We start from the raw sequence: 22,775 nt of genomic DNA on the forward strand, positions 1-22,775 counted from the left end.
CCTTCTGAAAAACATGTAGGTTATTAGTCTACCTCGCTAAAATCAGACTGGCGTATCAGAATCTCATCCTTCTAGTAGGAAACTGCATCTGAACTCCTAAATTATGGTTTTTCAGTCAGTGTATTTTCATAACTCCCATGTCAACATCCTTTTGCTTTAATACCTATTATTACCCGGTCTGCTTCATCGGGTATTTTTCCCTTGACAAGCCAGTAGCACATCTCCACCTGACCTGGCTACAAAAGCCAGCTTCCTTTACTTGTAATGCACGATAAACCTGACCACCCACTCCAGTCCTAGTGGCACCTCTTCCAGCCAGAAGCCCCTTCTTCGGGGGCACTAGGGTATGGAGAGAATGAGGTCGGGGAGCAGAGCACACATCCCAGAAAAAGATCTCAGAATTTCAGAAAATCAAAGGCATCTTCCCTAACTTTACTGGAAAAACCTCTCCTCTGACTAGTACGCCCAATGTCTCTTGGCTCAGGCTCCTAATTGTTTTTCAGTTTGCCTTCTGTAGTGGCAAAACATCAAGTACAGAAGTTTCAGTGCTGCTTCTGAGTAGCTCCTTAAGATTAATACAATGCATAGTGGGAATTTCATTTTAATAGGACATAGAAATACTGGTGTTTTATTAGGGAAATACAAAGCAACTATGAGAAAATACGTATAGGCTTTTCTATTGCATGCATGGGGTTAAACTAAACATTTTTCCATCATAAAATCTTTTGGCACTTATTCCCCGGAGGGCAAGTCAGTTTTACTTTCACTTTATAATAATTTGATCCAAGCTGCTATTTCAAGTAAAACTTCTTTGCTTATTCAACTACAGAGAGAACAATCTAAATGATAAGATTACGCTCAATTACTTTACCGAAGTTCATAGGCTGCGTTAGATAGACTTCAATAATACAGCTCATTAAATACATTTTTTTTCTTATATTACTTTTTTTTTGAGGAAGAAAAATATTTTGTAAATTTTTTCTTGGCTGACTAATTTTCTAACACCTCCAGAAATGATGTAATGCTTCAGTACAAAAAGCATCACCTAACTGGAAGATACCATTTTTCCCATGAAAAAAATAAAGATCTAACAGACGTGAATAGGCTTCTGTCAATAATTTAATAGGAATGCAATTATACATTGGCATAAATGTTAATACATTCTGATATTTGGCCTAAATTAGTTTCTACGGCTTATTTTCCGTTAATTAGGTGCGCTCCCAAGCATAGATTCAAAGTCTTCAACAATCACTTCCAGGAATGTGGTAAGAATGAAAAAGTACATTCATCAAAAACCAATGTGTTAGTAAAACACAGTTTTTAATAATACTGAAATAGTATGACAATGGTACAGATTTATTAACTGCTTCTGATAAAAGTAATGAAATAACAGCTTCCTAATGACTAGCCCTGCACACAGCAATATCTAAGAGAAAAAGAGAAAATCTACTTAACGCAGATCTTAACACAGGACTGCTTTTACTAAGAACAGCACGAAGCTTCTATATACCCCATATATCTTTTTTTTTTTTTTTTAACTTCAGTGAAGTCCAGCGTATTATAGTTAACAAAAAGAAAACTAAAAATCACTGCTGACACAAGCACGTACTTCTAGCCCTCTTTTTAAGTGAGTTTTCACGTGACGCACAGCGTTGGGAGGTTTGGCCATTTCTTTCAATCTAACTTTGGACGACACAAATGCTCTGCTGGTTGCTGTCATACAGCTTTTCAGAAGGAGTCTGTAGCTTTTCCAGTGGTATCACCTTTCATTGGATGCAGACATGATCGTGTTTTGCGCTGCCAGTATCCTAAAGAGCAAAAGGTATGAGTAAAAATAAGCTTTCTCAAAAGCAAGGGCAGGCTAACATGTGGGGGCTGTCAGGAATGGCCTGAATGTAAAACTGCCATTTTTTTTCCCTCAAACCACACCACCTGATGCTTGCAATTTGTTGGCAGTATCTGATTCGTTAGTGTTCTCTGCAGTTCTCTGGCTGCAACAGGACAAAAATACCTTTTCCAAAGACCAGTGACTGAAAAGGAATCCAAGTGAAGTCTGTTTGAGTTTCCAATTGTATTACAATGAATAACCAAAGCAGAACTTTGCCTTCAGGTCACAGAGATCTTACCTCTATGGAACAAAGGAGATTCCTTTCAAATGTGAGAATATGCAACGGGGTCCAATTCAGAGCCTCTGAATTATTTACGAGGCTCTGCTGGACTCTGTATGAGTTAAACCATTAACAAATACGCTATAATCAGCACTTCCTAAACATACCACACTGATTACCTTCTTGGTTGTGGGCCAAGTTAAAGAGCTGGGCTATGATCTGCACAGAAGCTTAAACGACCTTTGAAACAAAAGAGAGCTTGCTTTCTTGAGTAAAACGTGCCGGGCTGCTTATATTGCTGCCTCCCTTTACAGCATCTACAGGACTTCTGCAGTCTCTGGGGTATGCACGCACTCTCTAGATGTCCAGGTATCAATTCGAGAAGTTCAATCTTTTTAATAATACATCAACAAAAGGAGTAGGATATGCACAACACAGAGCTGCAGTCTCAAATGACATAAATCAGCACACAACAGTCAGTTACGTCACACAAAAAGTTGCTCCAGAAGGGTATTCAAGACGCCAGGTGACTGGGTGTCTCCTCCAAGCAAATATATGCACGAGTATGTGCGTGTCATATTGAGAAGGGTACATGAGTATATGTACACAAGTAACACCTTATAATGGTAATTACTGTTTTCATGTTCCTTCTTGCAGCAGAACATGAGGAAAAGCGCAGGTGACTCTGGAGACCATCTTCCTTTACAGCTCTTTTCCACCTTGTCTTCTCCACTGTTCCTCTAACTGTACCTTCTGATATATTTGGCCAAGTAATAACCTAAAAGTCACTACATATGCTTTCAGTCTCACATGCTCTCGTGTAAATTAAGAGAGACCATGTTGAAACTAATACAGTAACCCCAGCTACTTTCCCTCAGTAACCTAAATATTGTAATTGTTTGCTCACATGACAGACTGCACTGACAGGCACTAAGTCTCGTTTGTTCCATGTGCCACTTAGCTTCCATAAATTACCACGTTATCAAAAAATCAAAATACTATTCAGTATCACGGCACAGTGCACCAAGACTGGAATTGCTTTAAACAGAAATCTCTTTTCCTGTTTCATTTTCAAAACAAATAAAAGGATGACTCTTTTTTTTTTTTTAATAGTCAACGGGATACTTTTCTATCTTTCAGAAAATAAAGACAATAAATACCTTCTAGTAGAAATAATACAATGCATTCTTACCACATTTTCTAAATAAGCCTTTGAAAGATTTAAGGAAGAAATGAAGAACGGAGATTTGTCCTTTCAGCACCTCCAAAGGAAAAAAACAATACCATCTCTTGCTACCATACCAACCTTTTTTTTTTTTTGGGGGGGGGGGGCGGGGGGGGTGGGACAACAAGGTTTTTATCTGTTGAAGAAAGAAAAGATACTCCACCTTAAGTCCCATCAGGGTGGGGGACAGACCAAGATAAACAAAGATAACTAAAATAATCTAAAGCGCCTCGTTAACCCTTGTTACCACTGGATATCTTTGAAGGTCAGTGGAAACACTTGTAATTTGAATAAATTTCCATTCAACGGAGAATTTCAATGCAGAATTTCAATGCATGGGACTTGAGTTCTAATGCTGGTTAGCTCAGTGCCAGTCCATTCAGTTAACTACTCTTTTCCTTTGCAATTTCACTTTACTTATAGGGGTGCTCTGTGTTTAAATAAAGGTAGGATCTGGGGTACCTATGAAGTTAATCCAATTTACACTAATACTCACAAATATCTGAGTATCATGAACCCAATAATAGACTAACACTACTGACATAATATACAGTTTTTCGTATTTGGTAACGACCTTTGCCCTATAAAAATGAATTTTGCAGTTGCTCCTGTCGTTTTACAGACCCAACGTTAAAGCAGTTACAACTTCACCCCAATTTGATATATATACACCTAAGGAATATTTTGCTGCACTTCACTAAATCATGTATCTGCTGTAATTCCTCTCAATTAAAAGGCTTCTTCCAATACTAATGACATTAAAAATGAAAGAGAATTATAATTTCACCATCAATTATTCAAAGCACTAAATACAAATGGCCTCATTAACACTATACTAGCTTGGAAAGTGAAAAAAAAAGATTATACATGAAAAAACAAACACTCCCTGGTTTCCCTGATCTCTGAACTCTGAGCTTAAAATCACAACTCTGCTGAAACATCAGCTATTGTGTTTTGCCTCAAGGCAGCTAAGAACATATTATGCCTTTAAAAATCAAGGCCTTCACCTATAAAATGTATAGTCTTGCTGTACTTGAATAAATCACAAAATCAGACCCAGCATGCCTACTGTGTCTCTCAGTCAGTTTATGACACAATAAATACTATCTAGAAAATACTACCCAGATAAAAACACACAGAGCATACTCAGCCTTCAGAACTGGCTGTAGGATTGGATCTGAGTAGCGATTTCACACCTGGAGCCTCCATAGCTCTCAGAAGTACGCTGGTACTGGAGTTGCAGACAATTCCCAGTCCACTCTTCAGAGACCACCTCTACTGGTGCAGAGCAAAGCAGAGACAGCTAACCACTCCTATGCTTTACATGGGCGAAAACAAATCAGATGGCAGATAAAGAGTTATGCAAGCAACTAAATCTGTAGCATGAAGTGAGGATGGAGAGGAATTTTAAGTGAGGTGAACGTTATTCATGACAATGAATGATCAAATTAATAACGAACAGTATTATCATAAATGGAAAAGTAATAGTCATTTGCTAATACCTCAGAGCTATTTTCTGTGCTGTTAATTTTCAAATACTTCCTCATGTTCGCTAGTCTAAAAACTGTAACTAGAAGTAACATGACAGAATACTATTGAGTTTCTGTAATGAGCTCTTATAATATCCTGAAAATGTCTACTTTTTGTGGAATTTGTGCTTTCGGGCGTAACATTACCATACTTCCCCACAGCAAGTACATTTAAGGCAACAATTGTATGTTTGGTTCTTAGCACTTGCATTTCAAAGCTACTGATTTGTCATTAAGGTGAAATTCATTTGTAGTTCCTGTTTATATTTGGCAAAACTACAAGAACATTTTTCACCAGAAGGATCACACAGGAGAAGTAAAAGTGCATCACCTAAACATATCAAAACCACCTCCTAAAATGCTTAGTAAAGGTTCCCAGTGGAGCACAGAAAGGTGCAGCACTAAGCGTAAACTTTTCTCTATATCCATCCCATAATCAACCTATTAACAGTACATACTCTGAAAAGTTCAGGGATGAAGCTACAGCAGATTGCATCGCCCATCAGGAAGGACATTGTGCCAAGATTCCCCTACACCTGAAGGAGAGGCACACTCTGCAGCCACTGTCCCTTCCTCCTTGGCAAAGACACCTCTTCATCTTCACGTGTTTTGAACACTCGATGTTCTGAACGTTTGGTTGAATTATTTCTGCTCATGAAGGGTAAAATTCAGCTGAGGTCTGACGTTACGAAGCAACGTTGTCTTGCTGGCACGTGGCACAACCTTGTTCTTCCAAAACCAGAAGCAGCTCTCTGCAAAGCCCAGCAAAGACCTCCATATTCCAGAATATATTCCCACCACTGTTGGATACCGTGTTCCTCTTTGCCGGTGGCACCACAGGAGAAAAGCTTTGCTTCACCTGCCCCTACAAGCTTGATACCTCTTGGGAGAAGGCTGCAGCTCCAACTACTCTCTTTGGGGGCAAGAAGGGTATCCTTAGCAGTGGCTGATGAATTAACAACAGAATTTAACACTTCTCATAAGTCAGCTCCAAGCCTATTCCCTGCACTTTTTCAGGAAAGCAAGAATCTGCCCCAAATATACCACAGACATGCACACAATGCCACTTCCTCCAGGGAACCTCACAAGGATAATATATACAGTGACATTAAGCTACATTGTGAAATTTCCCTGGAAATATTCCTTCTAAAGGAATCATCATATAAAAAGCAGAAACTCAAATTCTCCTGATACTGTCTTTAGAGAACTTCAAGTGCCATCAATGGTGTCAAATTACCCTGATTTATGGATAGTCACCCTTGAAGTACTGGCTCTTTCCAATATAAAAGCACATATTTCCACAGATATACCTCCCTGTATCCTTCACACCAGTTCTCTGAAAAAAAGGAAAACTGGATTTCATTCCTTTAGTAATTTTAACCACAGACGTGTAATAACAACAAATAAAAAAAAAAATCAAGTGCCATTAAGACCCTGCAATCTTTCCTCTTACGAAGCCACAGTCACTCATATTATTCAATTCTATGTTTGTTGCTGTTGCTTGTCAAAGAAATAGTTTTTTTAACCAGCACTGTGCAAAAGCAACACAATGACTTCAAAGTCCCTGGAGAACAATTCAAGAATCACCTCCTATATGGAATGACAACCTTCCCCGAAAGTTATGCTTCTCAGTAACAAAATTATGGCAAAACACACCACAAAACACGAGGAAAGAAGAATGTCCTTTCCCTGCTCTGGATCCTGGGGGCGGACTGGAACTCAAACCCGTGCAGAGTGGACTGGCCATGCACCTCCGCCGTCAGACTGAGGTGCTGAACTGCCAGCTGCGATTCAGCTCCACCACAGCCAGAATAAAACACAACAGGAAAAAAAAAAAGTTACAGAGAGAAGGCGAAAGAAAGCATGTCTTGATCACCTCAAGCAAAAGATTAAAAAGGTTTTTTTGGTTTTGATAATGTAAACCAAAGAATTAGCCTCTAACACATAGCATTAATAGCAGTATAATGGGCAGAGAGCACGAGCAAACATGTTTTGCTAATATTTGTAATTTGTCTGCTTGCATGAGTTCTGAGCTTGCCCACTGCAGGGACACAAATTCAAGAGGGAAGCAATGTCATCTACTGCACCTGACTGATTTTCAACCGCTCCAATTGTTTGGAACGATCACACTGCATCTATGCATTGTCCTCCATAAAAAAATGGGTGCAATACTACGGACCTCCTTCGACACACTTTGAAATGAGCTGCTGCCGAAAGCTCCTGAAGGGCTAGAGGTTTGTATTGTTTTATCCCCGTGCTTGCATCTGTTTACAAGCAATATCACAAGGTTTTGTTTTCCTCTTAATACCCTGTATCATCTTCCAAATTACTTTAATGTTGTGACATTTAGTTATATCGGCATAATGCTTTTACTGTTGACAAACGTACACTATAGCAGTGTGCTGAGGTATCAATCAAGAAACGAGAGCCTCTGCTTAATGCATTCACTCTTACGCTCTGAATTCAAACAAATGTTTATTCCTAGTCAGTATTGTTCTTGGCACATACAACAGACAAAAGAAGAGTTTAACACAGCTTAATTTGAGGATTTTTATTTTTTTGGAAGTCAACAGAACAGGGCTGCTTTTTATATATCTGCTTGTTTTTTGTTCTGGAGGAAGTGAGGTGCAGCCTCTGGGGATCCTGTTGGTTTTTCCCAGCTCCATGCATCTATGTATATTAGAGAGATCACACTCCAGAAAATAGACAGTACTGGAAGACTTGCAATAAAAATCAGGAGATGGTGATACTGAATATTAAGAAACATTTCCTAAGCATTTATTTAGAAGATGCCAGGTACCTGAGACAAACCTAGCAGGAAATAAGCAAGTTTTACCTGTGTAAGATACTAATTTCTGCTGAAGTCCAAACTTGCTCTTCATCAGGTCAGTAAGAAAAGCACAGCAACCTTGACCAAAGAAAGGCTAAGTCACTAGTGAGGCCTTCTCATGATTGTTGGTTGTTTTCCTTTTTTCCCTTATTCCTTCTGCTCAGACTAATATGCTTGAATTTATATATACACCCATTTATTTATATATATGTTTATATTTATATATGTGGCCATTGTAATGATTATTTAGTGGAGAGACACCTTGCCCTAAGAGGATCTGCTTCAGCAGGGTGTTGGACCAGACAACCGCCAGAGGTCCCTGCCAACCTCAGCCATTCTGTGATGCTGTGATTATAAGCAATTTTACATTTAACACTGAAATACAAAAACCAGAAGTGGATCATTGTGAATTACCTGCCACGGAACAGGTTCGGAAGACAATCACATTTCTACCACCAGAACAGAAGGAAGCAGAAGCAGCGGTGGCTGATAGTAGATGCTGGATGTACCCATACGGTATCGAGTGTTAAGGTTTGACGATCTGATCCGACACTTTTGGAAACATGACAGCTGTCATGAGATTATTTGCTGCGGTGTTCCCCCCACTTCAAAGGCACTGAAGTTTATCCAGAAAGCATTGCAGTGTAATCCTCATGACACTTCACAAGCACACCCATTCTTTTCTGTACTTGCAGAAATGGAAGAAAAACTGATTAAAGTTCTGATGGTACCAGCTACTTAATCTCTCAGGAGCTGCCACGCTCAGTGATGCAAAGCCAGGAGTATCGACAAAGTGCTTCCAGACCAGCGTTACACACTGTGAACTCTCCAACAGCCCATGCGTTTAAAGGAACAGAGGTTTTCATAACTCTTTTTTAATGGGTAGCTTTAGCTCCCATGAGCTAAAAAGCCGGCTATACCATTCATTAGAGCTAATCGGAATAAAAATGCGCCGATGAAAGCTGGTATTTTTAAATCTGACACTTCTGAAGGGGAGTGAGGGGGGGTGTTTATCCCAGATCTTAGTAGATAAAAAACATCTGGAAAGAAAACTCAGTAGAAAAAAGTATTGGCGTAACCCACCAGGCTTTATATTTTTTCATAGTTCCTGAAGTACTCAATCTCATACTACTGCAGACTTTTAAGGATAACCACTAGGGCTGGCTTGAGTTATAAGGGAGAGAGCATTTCACTGGACTAGAGCCACCCTTTGGGAAAGCTGATATTGAAAACCTGGGGTTGTTTTTGTTTTCTTTTTTTTTTTTCCCCATTGAGTCTATATCCCAAGGAGGCTTCCCTCCATGCCACAGGAATGCTTTGTCGTCTTCTACCCCCAGATCTCTTCCAGGGTGCAGCTGGGTCCGTGGAGGTGCACACGAGCAGCCCGTCCTGGCTCCACAGCTCTGCGACGCTTTCAGTGCTCTGCAGATGAGCTTCCCCAAGCCTGAGCGTAAGACAGCTCCTAACAAAATTGTCATTACTTCCCTCCTTACTGCTAGAAGTCTGGCTCCTTTCCAGGCAGTAGTTCATCACCTAGATTAGATCACTCTAAATTCCATTTTCCTTATGAAAAACCCTAGGCCTCTAAAGCAATAGAAGACAGAAGGTTTAAAACCAAACTTGACAATAAGCTAAGGAAGTTACTATTGAAATAGCTCTTTGTGGCATGAAAAGGAATATTAAAGAAGCTTACTTTCTGTCCTTAGACATCTGTCTCCTTTCCTCTCACTCATGCTCACCTTCTTCCTTTGGCTCAGTGTTTTACAGAGAGGCTTTAAAGAATGCAGCTGAAGTGGGAATCAGCGCTCACCATCAGTCATTCTCAAGGAAAATGTACCATAGCATCAAACGATGTTAGGAACAGAAAGAACAGAAAAGGGTGCTTCCTAAGGAACGTGTTCCCTTTATGTTGCAGTTACAGTGGTTTGTTCATAGGAGAACCATTTCCACGCACGGTAATCCCTTCAACACTGTAGAGCCATCAGAGAGGTGTGAGCACATCAAGAGCTTTTCATTCTAATCAATGAAAACCTAAATCTCTGCTTAATTCCAAAACCAAAGCCTTTGCTCCAGGTTTACTCTGCAGAAGAAAAACGAATTATTTGCTGAGCATTTGAAAAGTTACTCCGCTACTCTCAAAGCAACTCTGAAGGATCAAGGACAGATGTAACTTCTTTTGCCATGACTTTTTAGTCAAATTCATCCTTAGAGTGTTTCACCTGAGCATGAACTTGGAGTAGTTCCACCAAAATCAGCAATTTATTTTCCTGACAAATGACTGATTTACAGCTACAGTTTCGCTAAGACTCACATCCAAGAGAACTTCCATGAAAAATTATAAATAAGATTCTCTCAAAGACCCCAGCTTTGCCAGTTAGGATGACTTTTGGAGTTATTTAATATACACAGCAAATAATTTTCCCATTACAACTGTCATAATTTTTCTCTCTTTCTTCTACATTTCTGCTGCTCATGAGTTAGGAGAAACACTGAGGCAGTTCACTGATCAAACATTAACTAGACAATCCTTAAAACAGAGGGCTTAATTTTATTACCAGAAAAAGCTGGCATGGGCATACATCTCAGTCAAATCACAAACAATTGGGAGCAACAGACTGGAGAAGAGTTCGTGAGGCCCCATGCACACGGACTGCGTTGACCCAGGACGCGAGGCAAGTCACCTGTGGAGCAGCGCAGCCACAATGCTCTTTTGGTTTCCTTATTTTATCTTCAAAGTACGCCTCTGCGGCCATCCCTTAGAGGGTATTTTTGCATCTTTAAGGTCTCATGCAGAGAATTTTATGCTCACAAAACACATCTTATGTAGTTTTTAATTTCTTACATAACGTGAGTTTCCCAATTCACTTCTAATGAATTTAAATGGTGTGTGGTTTTCTTGGCCTGCAGCAGTAATAAATTATAGCCCTTTTAGAAGGACAGCCAGTCATCCTGCATTTGTATCATCGGGCTGTCTCTGCAGCATTGTACCTGTCACTAAGCATCTATGACAAGGTGGTACGAAGAGGACTAGCATCATATTGCTGCACGTCACGACCACCCTCAGGCCACGATACGTTACTTCCACAACTTGCACGTGCTTAAGGGAAAGCATTCAAAAGCTGCCATTTGTTAATCAAATGTCTGATTTGTCTGGGAACACAAACCCTATGATCATGTAACAAGAGTGCAATAATCTATGTACAGTTTTGTCTGAGCATCTACTCATCCAACTGTACGTAACAGCACGTTTATGGGAGGGAGGGGAAAACGTGTCTGTGGCTGCAAAGGCTCCTTTTTGTTATGCAGTCTTTAATTTTGCTCTGTTCAGTCCATTGAGCAAGCTGTTTTTGCTAGTTCGCCACTTTTATTTACCTGCTTTTATCCAGTCTCATCAGAAGGCAACATGCATTATCAAAGCCCGTTGTCCATCACAGCTGAGATCAGAAAGGGTATTAAGCAAAGTCTCCCACTCCACTCATTGAGCTTACGTGCTCCAAGATTGATTAAATCTGGAAGTAAAGCCAACGAGCATTTTCCTAGCATGTGATGGATCAAAGCTGACAACAGGACTCAAAAATGTTGCTCACTGCTGCAGAGCAGCTGTGTAACACCTTGTTTTGTGACAACTCTAAAATTTACCTTAAAAGAAATTATAGGCAGATATACAAATTAGCATAGATCATCAGGACATTTTACTCAATGGTAATAGAAAATCCTTTTTTTTTTTTTTTTTAAATAGGAATGCAACATTTCTACACACCACTGATCCCATCAGCTCCAAATCACTGAGTTATGGCAACTTCAATGCACTGTGTGGCATGGACATAGGAAAGTGGAAAATCCTGGGCCTCAATTTCTTCCTTTGGAAGGAATTACAGGACAAACCTTGTGATGATGGTACAACTTTACTTGACCTGTTAAGAAGTTTGAAAATGGGTACAAACAGTGATATTTGACATGTAATTGTGCATTAATGAAATGAATTCACACAACGTTAGTTTAATTAATGAATACTTGTTCAAATGAGCTTCCTGTCATCTTTCCAAATTTTAAATTAGGACATTATTCTACACAATGCCAGAAGAAGTTTAGTTGTGTAACTGTCCTTCCCCAGTTAACCATGTCACTAAAAGATCACACCCTTACATCTCTCTCTCCTTAAAGAGGACCACAACTGACAAAAATGCTGTCCAGTCATGTTCCTCACTTCCTTTTTTAAAACAATTTTAGGTCCTGTTGCTCCAGGGACTAACCTGAATGAGCGCAGAAAGCACATCTTTTTACTTCTCTTCTAAAAGGCGTATTCCCCTGGCTACTATAAGAGAGGAGAAGTGAGTCAGAAAAATCTTGAAAGCAAGGGAGGGAAACAAAACAGCATCGGGAGAAGATTTCTCTCCCAGACCTGCCTTCCAATTTTACATCTGTATTTCACAGACCAGAAACGAAAAAGGCAACTTAACACTTTCCTGCATGCCTGTCTTACAACATCTGCCTGCCCAGGGTCATATCGCTTCTACGTGGCAGAAGGAAGGTGAAGGGGCAAAGAGAACCACTGCGCAGGATCTACCTGAGCTGCCAAGAACACTTCCAGGAGCGTAACGACTTGCCTCATGAGCAATGAAACTAATGAAGTCTGACTTTTCACTGCTTTGCGGCCTGTCTTTATGCCTCCCTGCTCTACCATATGCCCACTTCTCCATGACTCTGACATCCCTTTCCCACACCTTCAGCTCTTGAGCCCACCTTTTCCATAACACCTCCACAAGCCACATCTCCTTCTCCTAACAAATGTGATAGGAACCAGCCTGTGACTGCATCCAACTTGTTTGTGTACAGATCACTATGCAGACAGGGCAATACTATCAGCACTATTAACTTAAGAAGAGAAAAAAAATATATACCAACCCCAAGCTGACATATTTATAAGAAGAAACTTAAAAATGGGACTGGAAAAAAAAACTAAGTTCAGTAAGATATTGAAAAACAAACAAAAAACACCTTAAGAACATTCTAGTGTCAGATAAAGGAGAGCATCTGCACTGAATATTCTTGTGCCTTGGGCCAAGACAGCCTATTATAAAAACCTGAGACATTTGAGAGCTCAGCATCCTACTTCCTAAATATCATCTCCATGTCAAGCAACCGCTAGCCTTCTGCTCTGCAAATATATTGTGTTGTCTAGCCATTTATCAACTCTCGGATCGGTGCTCTTTGCTATGCAGCACTCCTTGCAGTATGGTCTTCCTGAGCTCAGTGACAGTCTTTTCACATCCATGTGAAGCCTCTGCAGCACCTCTCTGATACAAAGTATGCAATGAATCAAGGCGACCAACAAAAACTGACGGCTCACCTCTCTATTTGTCTTTTTGTCCTTAGACTGGGAGTACCCTTGAATTCTGGAGAGCAGCTTGGATACGAGGACTGATGCAATAACATATAATAGAAATTTCAAGACCTGCAAATGCCAGGTTCTGCTCTCACGGATGAAATTCTGGTACAAATACAGGGAGACCAGGAGCAGACAATATCTGTCTGAAAATTTACACTCTTTGATTAATGATCTTTAATCTCATATATATATATATATATATATATATATGTATATATATAAAAGAAAGAACAAAACAACAACAACAAAAAACAACACATAAACCATAGTATAGAATTATATAGAAATATGCTGGGAAGAAATCAATACACATCACATATATAGCAACATCCTAACAGAGGAGAAGGACAAACAGGAGAGGACACAAAGGCAGTGGAATGCAGAATGCAGCACTGACGGGGGATTTTGTAGGAACAAGACTGTGCTGCATTTCCATTTTTTCAGTAGGAGATATGAAAGTATCATGTGCTTTACTAAATAAAACATCTGCTTATTTTAATACTCCCATACTCTTAATATATGTCTTGTACAGACATTAATTTTAGAGATAACGTATCTTTTAATTAGAAATGCAAGTTTTATAAATTGGTGTCTGATACACTGCGGCATCCATGCACTTCCATTAAGCATCTTTCCAAATCAATTTTTTTACTCTCTACATGTAAATTTATATATCTAATGTCCATATAAATTTATTTCCTGTTGTAAAGAATCTAGCCCCAACTGGTCAACTATGCATTTCTAAAACTCACCTCGATATTCCAAGTTCATGTCAACTGCACCAGGTTTCTAGGGTGTGGTACTTGGCTGTTTCCTCAAGATTTCTGTGCTCCAGAGAGGGCTTTGAGTTTTAAGTGCATTGTGCTATGTGGCATAGGCAATTATGGACCCAGTGTAATGGTGCAGTGAATGTCTTTATGGGTATTAAACCACCAAATCTGAAGTTAAAACTGAATTATAACTGTTATTCTAATACAATTCAAGACAGAAAAGACATTACCTGAATCTTTGTGGGAATTTTTCCCCTCTCTTAAGTAACTAAAGATCTATTCAATACTGAAATAGTAGAGTGACAGTATCATTGATATCCTTCACTAAGAGCTGCGTCCATCACAAAGCACAAAAGCTCACCCAAGACCGGGTGATCAATTGCAAGATCAGTTCTGCATGAAGCAGACCACTGACAGCCTTTTGGACCCTGATATGCAAGATTAGGAATTCCTCGACAGCACCTCCTGCATATAGCCAGAGAAAAGGAAAACTTCTGAAACTGACCCACAGTTGGTGTTACAACTAACTCCACTTTACGTTCCCCATATGGCTCTTCTTTGATATCAGTTCTTTATAACAGCGTATTTAGATAACTACCGCCAGCTTGAAATCAACAGGAAGCATTAGGATCTTACTTGACCAGCTAAATTGTTTTTTACAAGGCAATTGTCACATAGTGGTGCAGTTACACTACCTGTATTGCAGCTTGTATTTACAATGCCTTCTTCACCCACTAAATCCATCTTCCCTCAATGTCTTTGACTGTTTTGAACTGTCCACCAGCAGCCTCCTTCAATAAATAATTTCTCTTGCTTTCTTTTCCCTGCAAATAAAAAAATCTGTTTCACAAAATCAAATTACCATGTGACACTGGGGCTAGAGGGGTATCCAGTCAAGAACGGCAGCAGGTGAACAGCCCAGGAATCTCACAGCCACCAGCCTTGCACAAGGTGGGATAAGGAGCTCCCAGCTTTTCAGTAATAGGTCTCACAGGTTGCTTCCACTCTTCCTAACTAGCTAGATCCGAACATCCGTGAAGATACATTTTTTAACATCTTGACAGTCACTCTAGATGCCTAAAATACATGTAGTGTCATTTTCTGAATCCTAAACTTTTCCAAATACTAAATTTACAGAGAACCTGCCAAAAAAAAAAAAAAGATCAAAATAATATGTTCTGTAAAGAACTGTTATTTTCCCCCACACACACAAAAAGCATGTGGCTAATATAAATTGTAAGACAGCCCAACAGGATATAAAGGCTATGCTAGTATGCATTTGGGATGACTGCTGTACCTCACTCATGGTTTACGACTTATACAGAATGTAACAACTTCAAACTCACTCTGCTAAAATTTTGGATCCTGTATCTTCACATTTTACCACTGCTTGGGCTGAAGCTGTCCATGTGCAATCTAGCCAAAGGCAGGGACCCTGGGTATCTGCACTCAAATTACACAGCCTGAGGGGAATCACCTTTTTCTCCTTCTTGCTCTGGACCAGAGCACTGCAACAGAAGCTGTCCTCAGCCCATCCACAGCCTGCACCTGCTCAGGACCACCAGCAGCACCAAGTGGCATCCTGTACTCCCAGGAATGGGAAAAGTCGGTCAGATGCAAGAAGGAACCAACGCGCATCCTCTGCTGCCCTGTCCTTTGCACAGGGAGTCTCCCCTTGATCGTGGGGATAGCGCCAGGCAAAAACGTCCACTGGAGAAAGACTCCAAGCCATAAGGCAAACAAGTAAAATGCCACATGCCTTGCTTATAGTTCAGCACAGACCTTGGGAAACAGTGAGTCAGAATAAACTTACTCCTTGTATCAACCTAGTTTTTGAAACGACATGATGAGACTTGAATATTGCTAACTTGTGCGCAAAGAGGCTAATAATGAAAGTTTTTTGCTGAACACACACACTTAGTCTTCAACCAGCAAATAACAGATTGGAAAAAAACAGATTCATTCACAGGTAGAAATTGCTGGTAATCAGCAAACGAGCAGAAAGTAACAAACACCAGTGGAAGACAGCTGCCAGATCTGGTCTTTTCTTTCAAAAAAATGTCAGGCTACAAACCTTTTTTCTAAGAATTATATATATAAAACAGGCACAAACTGAAAGCTGAGACCCAAAGCTGGCAGAATTACTGGTTTGACAAGGCAACCACATTTCCGTACCAGTGGAGAAAGGGAGGTCACGCCTACACTGGCAATCAAACCAGGAGCTGAGCACAGCTCGGCAGGCTCACGGTACACTCATCCTCACACGTTTCATAAAACGCAAGCAGCAGCCAGCTATCAACAGAATTACTCCGAGCTGACACGCCAGAATGCATCTCCTACTTCTCAAATTTAGCCAAACCTGCAGATTATCCCAAATGTGACAAAATAAATATGCTTTTCTACTCTCAGAGGACAGCGCTGACCTTTACTAACAGATTCACTGAGAACTAACTGAAATGCACGGAGAAAACCTGCTAAGCCTATTAGCTGCTTACAGGAAAAGTATCGGTGCAAATAATTACCAGTAGTATCAGTAAAAAAGTATTATTTTTGTGTAAGGGCAACTACCCAGCTACTTCTTAACCGAACAACAGAATAAGCGCTCGCACGGGAGACCAGTTCATGAACCATCATTTGAGTTTCAAGGAAACAAAGGCCAGTTTTGTCATTCAAAGCTTAGTTTGCCCTTTGTTCTTAAACAGGCAAGCTACACTGTTACTGTTAGTTGGACATAATCACACACAGACTGCTAAGGTAAAACATGAAATTAGTAGGGCATTACGTTTTTACATTTGACATTTAACGTGGCAGTGCATTTGACATTAAATGTGACGGTGTATTTTAGCTCAAATAAAGGTACCTTGAGAGAGTCAACAGCCCTTAAAGAGTACGTGATCACTAATATGCCCTGGTTTTCATTTGGGGTGTGTGCGTGTGTAATCCATTGCTTATCGCTCTTGGAAAGCTCCCGCTGAAATGGAGACGGTTACCTTCGAGAAGAATACTGGCACCTAACCAAAACTGGGAAGGTGTCTTGGGTCCAAATGCTGCATCACAAACCACGTCTGCTTTTCCTTTTTTAAAAACATGATACAAACCAAAGCCGGTATTTTCTTTGCTAAGATAAAAATCACAGAAGCATATTCATTCCCATTACTTAACAACAGAACCTATAAACTCCTGCTGATTCCTTTAGCCATTTCTAAAGCATAATTTACAATCCTACATTGCAGATAAGGGTATGCTGTTCACAAGATTAAAGTCAAGGTCACGTACTGCACATACACTGCTGCCTGTGAAACACAGATCAGTTTCACAGACTCCACATATATTTTTAGAAGGGGCTGCTCAAGCCCTTGGCTAACAGCCCTTGAATTACAAACGTGAAGATAAACCTTGGCTTAAAAGGTAAAATTTACGGCTTCTGTATCAAAACAGACATAGCCCTGCTGATTCAAGGAAGTATGCCCGATCCTTTCATCCCCTCACAGAACCTGAAAGGGAAATCCCCAATGCATTCAGAAAGAACCTTCTGATGGAGACAAGAGTGAAACTCCCACAGACTTTGGTAAGATCACAAGCAGAACATCTTTGAAAAAAAAAAAAAATCCTGCCTTTATAGTATGTCCAGCAGCTGGCCCTACACATAAATATTGTACCATCTTCTCAACAGACACTTGTGCAACTACTCATACTAGAGCTACACCAGAAGCATTACCACCATGGAGTCAAAACTTTATGACACAGAAAAGGCTTCTGCCTACCCCAGAGAGCACAAGATGTCCTTAGCAAACAGCACCAAGTATCAGTGATCAGGAAGAAGTGAATACACAGACATGCACTAATTTTTATTACCACGGTCTGCATGTAATGGGTTGACACTTTCAACATGGACCCCTAGGCTTAATTCATGGATATCTAGACAGGGAACCAAAAAACTCAACACATAAAAAGTGAACAGCAAAATTGGGATTTTTACACATCTTTAATGATGGAAAGATCTTTGAGATATGTCCCAAATGAACAGGCAGAGCACAACACTACTGTTAGCTACCTAGAGTTTGTTCTCTTTTACCTAGAGGACCTGGAGAACACTCCTTACCAGAAGGGATTAAATGGCAACAGCTCTGTGCAGTACTGAGGCACAACACCTTGAACAGGTTCCTTTGAGAATCATCATTTGTACAGTCAGGACTTACCCATAAAGCTGACCTGAGGCCATCAGAGATTCAAAACTTCTGCCTCGTCTCCTTTATGTTCTGGCAGGTCCCTGAAAATGCTTATGTAGCTAAATACCTGAAAGCCCCACTAATTTCCTGTATGTCACTTGGAGGAGGCCCCTTTACTCACTTTTACTGCTTTAACCTGTACATGAGCCACCTTCCCTTTGCGTTATTTCAGCAAGGCAACAGAGACCGACAGCTTCAAAAGCCATCTGTAACATCCACATCAGTGAAGACCTTCAGCAGCATGGATACAGCTATATGGCTAAACCAAAAGGGGCCAAGGAACAAGTACAAGCAGCATGCTTATCATCCACACTGCTCCACTGTCACCCAGCTCCTGGACTAGTCCAAATAGTCAACTTTGAGCCAGACAGACACGTTAAGGCAGGGAAACTTAACCTTACACAGTATTGCCATTACCTAAAGACACAAGTTCCTGACTAGAGGAGAGATGCCCCTGTTTTTAACATGAGGATCCAAGGCAGGACAACACATATATATACACCCAGCGATCAGTTTACAACACCAATCTTCCTCATAGATGTGAGGAGCTCTCAAGATGAATGGAAGACTATTTATGAATTGAATAAAGCATCAAAATTCTCAAATAAAAATTTAAAAAATAATAAAAACCTAAAATAAACACTGAACTTCTAGGAAGGGTAGAAGGAATTTGCAATCTAGGTTCCTTTACCACAGACTATCCTCTGTTTTCAGTTAGCTAAATTATGACAGATTCTAATTTATACCTTGTGTGTGTTGTTGCTGTTGTTTTCTTGAAATATTCTCAAATACTTATTATCCATGTCTTAGTTTAGTAAACTGTATGGCTGAAGTGTAACTTAGTAGCTTACATTAGCCATAACATTTTGAAATGGAGGTAAATATGCTCCTAACATGCTGCCTTTGCAGTGACCTCTTACTTGGGAACCCAGACAGACCCACCAGATGCCATTCACCAGTAGATTCGCTTGATTTCAAAACTTGGGAGACTCACGAGAAAAGAGACTGATTTTCAAGGGTTTTGTAAAGACATCTGTTTAAATGGCTAAACAACGGCTTTGGTTATAAAACACTAATTTTCCAGGATCTTGGCCTGAATTTACCACCAGCAGTTTCTTGTTATCCAGCCTTCAGTGACGCAACTAACATTGCTAAATATTAGATTTTGAAATCAGCTTACAGGCTTGTGGCTAACAGAAGAAAAACTCTTCAAACTGCTGTTTGACATTAAGTTTTTTCCACATTCCCCTGGAGAGAAAAAGTCAAATTTCTTTATTTTTTTCCTCAGAAATACTTGCGTGTGAGAAAGCCAGCTTAGATTCTACTACAAAAACTCCAAGAAATGAGAAAAAGGGGTGATAACGTGAAACTTAACATAAAGACAGGTCAAAGCAACAGGTGTAGGGCATCTGAAGTGATGTTATTTATTCTCTATTTAGTTGCTGGGTTTTGGTTTGTTGTTGTTGGGTTTTTTTTGCTAAGTATTTTGAAGTACTAATATCATGGGCATCAATACCTGAGTTGTTTTTTTTGGTATACTCATTACGGTTGGACTTGGAAGCAATAGGTGCATATTTAAGTAACACGTGCAGTACATAAACACGCCGAATGGCATGTGTGAGCAGGAGAGCTGCATAACCCGCAGAAGCAATTTACAAACACCCGCTTAACCACACACCTGTACCACACAAGGGCTGTTTTACCACTTTAATCTCCATTCTCTCTCGTCTTTAACCCGCACGGCTAAACCTCTCTCCCCATCCCACCGCTGTCCCTGCAGCCCCCCCCGCCCAGCCCCTCACGGTGCCCGGGACCACCCCGCCGAGCCCGGGCGGCGCCCGGGGCCCCTGCCCGCCCCGCGGTACCTCGGAGCCGGGGGAACTCGCGCTCCCGGAGCCTGCCGAGGTCGCCGCCGCCGTAGCCGGCGGGGCGGCTGCCCAGGGAGACCCGGCAGGACAGCAGCTCCCCGGCCATGCCGCGGGTCCGGGCGGGGAAGGAAGTAGCGAGGCGGGTACGACGCGGCCGGAGACACGGAGCGAGCCGCCCGACGGGCAGGCACTCCGCCCGGCCCGGCCCGGCCCGGCCCGGCCTCTCCACCCCGCCTCACGCCCCCGTGGGGCAGCGCCCGGCACCGCCACCGGGGCCCCGGCACCCCCAGGAGGCGGCCGGGTGTCGCCGGGACCCCAGTGCCGGGCCTGCCTCCGGGAGGTGCTCGCCCAGAGCCTCGGGTGCCTGCTCCCTGCTCTGTGACCACCAGGGGCAAAGTAGAGACTGGCCAAAGTGGTCTTTCCTGGAGCACAAGGGCACTGGGGTTGGGCAGAATCTGAGAATCATTCAGGTTGGACTTCAAGATCACCTGGTCCAACCATCACCCTACTACCAATGTCACCCACTAAAACATGTTCCTAAGCACTACGTCCAACCTTTCCTTGAACACCCCCAGGGACGGTGACGCCACCACCTCCCTGGGCAACCCGTCCCAATGCCTGACTGCTCTTTCTGAGAAGAAATGTCTCCTCATTTCCAACCTGAACCTCCCCTGGCACAACTTGAGGCCATTCTCTCTAGTCCTATCACTAGTTATCTGTGAGAAGAGGCCGACCCCCAGCTCCCCACACCTTCCTTTCAGGTAGCTGTAGAGAGCAATAAGGTCTCCCCTGAGCCTCCTCTTCTCCAGAATAAACAACCCCAGTTCCCTCAGCTGCTCCCCATAAGACTTGTGTCCCAGGCCCTTCATCAGCTTCATAGCCCTTCTCTGGGCACATGCTCAGTACTCAGTGCCCCTCTTCCTAAATCCTCACTTTTTGCAGAATACTGCTTAACATAGGGATAGCCATGGAGATAGCCCTTCCCTCAAGTCCACCTCCACTTTTCCTCATTTCACCCAGATGATATATCTTTGGTTGCTGCTAATAGATGGTGGAAATCGCTTTCACCCACCTCCAGTTTGATGTGTCATACTCCTCCATCACACTTAACCAGCACAACTAGCCACAGGTGCTCTGTGGTCAGCGTGCAGGACCATGGCTGGCCAGAGGCCCGAAGGAGTGCCATGGGCAGGCAGGCACGTATAGAGAGATAATCGAGAACATAAACAACTTTGCTTTGTAGGATAAGCTACAACCACACACACACAAAAGTATCAGAGCCAAAGGAAGTTTTTGTTTTTTTTTTAATTTTTCTCAAAAAGTTTTTGCTGACATAATATCATTTGACAACAGATTTTTTTCTATTTGCAACTCTGCAATATACCCTTCAATATTTAGAGTTAAATGACCCCGCAGTCCAATCCTAAAGATAAAACATTTTACAATAAATCTGCATCAGACTTCCAGTAAGACAGACACTTTATTTGAAATGCTGTTAATTGGTCATCAGTGAGGTAGGAAACTGATGAGAACAAAGTTCAACCCAAAAAGAACTGTATTAACTTAGTATTTTATAAAAAATATTGAATAAAAGTGGTGCAGAAAATTAAAAAAAAAAAAAGCCTGACATGAAATACTGTGCTAATATGTTCCCTACTTTATATATTAGGAGAATTTGCCCAGTTTAAGAAAACAATCCTGGCTCCAAGGCACTGAGGAATATTTCTATAACGCTGTAAGAATATGTTTATCCCTGACCGTGTCTTCATGACTGGCAGGTATATAGTCCTGTTTCCAGTTGCAGTCCCCTTCTACAGGACTCGCCTTGATACTGTGATGTTCACACCATCACCAGTACTGTAACTCTCTACATTTTGTTTCCAAACCTTGTATTTTTTTGAATGCCAAAGCCAGAAGAAAAACAAGAACACTGTCATATTATTTACAAAGTCCTCTGTTTCACTTTGGTGCAATATATCAATGTAAAACAAACATGGCCATTTACAATAATATATCCCACAACATACATATTATGGAACATTTATACATGAACATTTTATATATGTGAACATTTTAAATGTCCCAAGTATGTGTAACACACACACTTTTGCTCCAAGGCCCAAATGTTATCCAGTCTAAAATTTCAGAGTCACTACAATTTAATGTGGACAAAACCAGTATCTCACCCTTCTTTGGCCTTCAGAATATCTGAATTTTTAGCCTCAGTTTTCATGAAATGAGGGGTCTGCAGAGAAACAAGAAGTTTCTTTCTTCCATCCATAACTAATTACTGTACTAACTTGCCAGTTTAATCACATGAGGAAAGTTTCACAAGAATCAGTGTCTGGATAGGGGAGAGGAACCTTGGCTATTTCCCCCACTGAAAGAAAAGCCATCACATTTCAATCCTCAGCTCACCACACGCTTTGTCTGGCAGATGCAGGCAACAGGCATACATGAGGCTTTGGTACAGCCACGAGGCATGCTGATCCCTGCCAGGGAGGACTGCACAAGTGTATGAGAGTGGGAGCTGGAATACAAGGGCACAAATCCATATGAAGCCAGGTTTTAATTGTCCTGCTGTTCACAGAATTTAAAAATACATTCGGGACAATAATCAAGACCTTTTGTCATTTCTTTTGATGGGGCCAAAAGCAGGAGGGAAAGATGAGGAGGAAGAAGGAAGTACAAGAATCCAAATGTAAATTCTTTACTGTAATTAACAATTTAGTTTAAAAGATTGAGTATATTCAGAAAATAGTAGGAGCTTACACAAACCTGAAAATGATCTTTGGGCAAAGGGGTCTGTTTTCTGTTTTGCACACGG

At 41.1% G+C, this 22,775-nt stretch overlaps 1 protein-coding gene across 6 annotated transcripts in view; it reads right to left on the minus strand.

Annotated features, from left to right (window-relative positions):
* Positions 1-20,300, minus strand: part of MOCOS (molybdenum cofactor sulfurase) — a 235,733-nt gene extending 215,433 nt beyond the window's left edge. For 3 of the 6 annotated variants that reach the window (XM_050708714.1, XM_035550580.2, XM_050708713.1), the window contains exon 1: positions 19,946-20,300. In XM_050708714.1, coding sequence (XP_050564671.1) covers positions 19,946-20,054 — 109 coding nt within the window. In that variant the 5' untranslated portion in view covers positions 20,055-20,300. Of the gene's footprint in view, positions 1-8,106; positions 8,183-14,546; positions 14,676-19,945 lie in introns of those variants that run through there. The other 3 variants (XM_035550581.2, XM_035550583.2, XM_035550584.2) reach the window with 3 other exon arrangements.
* Between the last annotated feature and the right edge of the window lie 2,475 nt (positions 20,301-22,775).

Source organism: Cygnus atratus, chromosome 2, assembly GCF_013377495.2.
Source record: "Cygnus atratus isolate AKBS03 ecotype Queensland, Australia chromosome 2, CAtr_DNAZoo_HiC_assembly, whole genome shotgun sequence".
In the NCBI taxonomy this organism is placed as follows: Eukaryota; Metazoa; Chordata; class Aves; order Anseriformes; family Anatidae; genus Cygnus; species Cygnus atratus.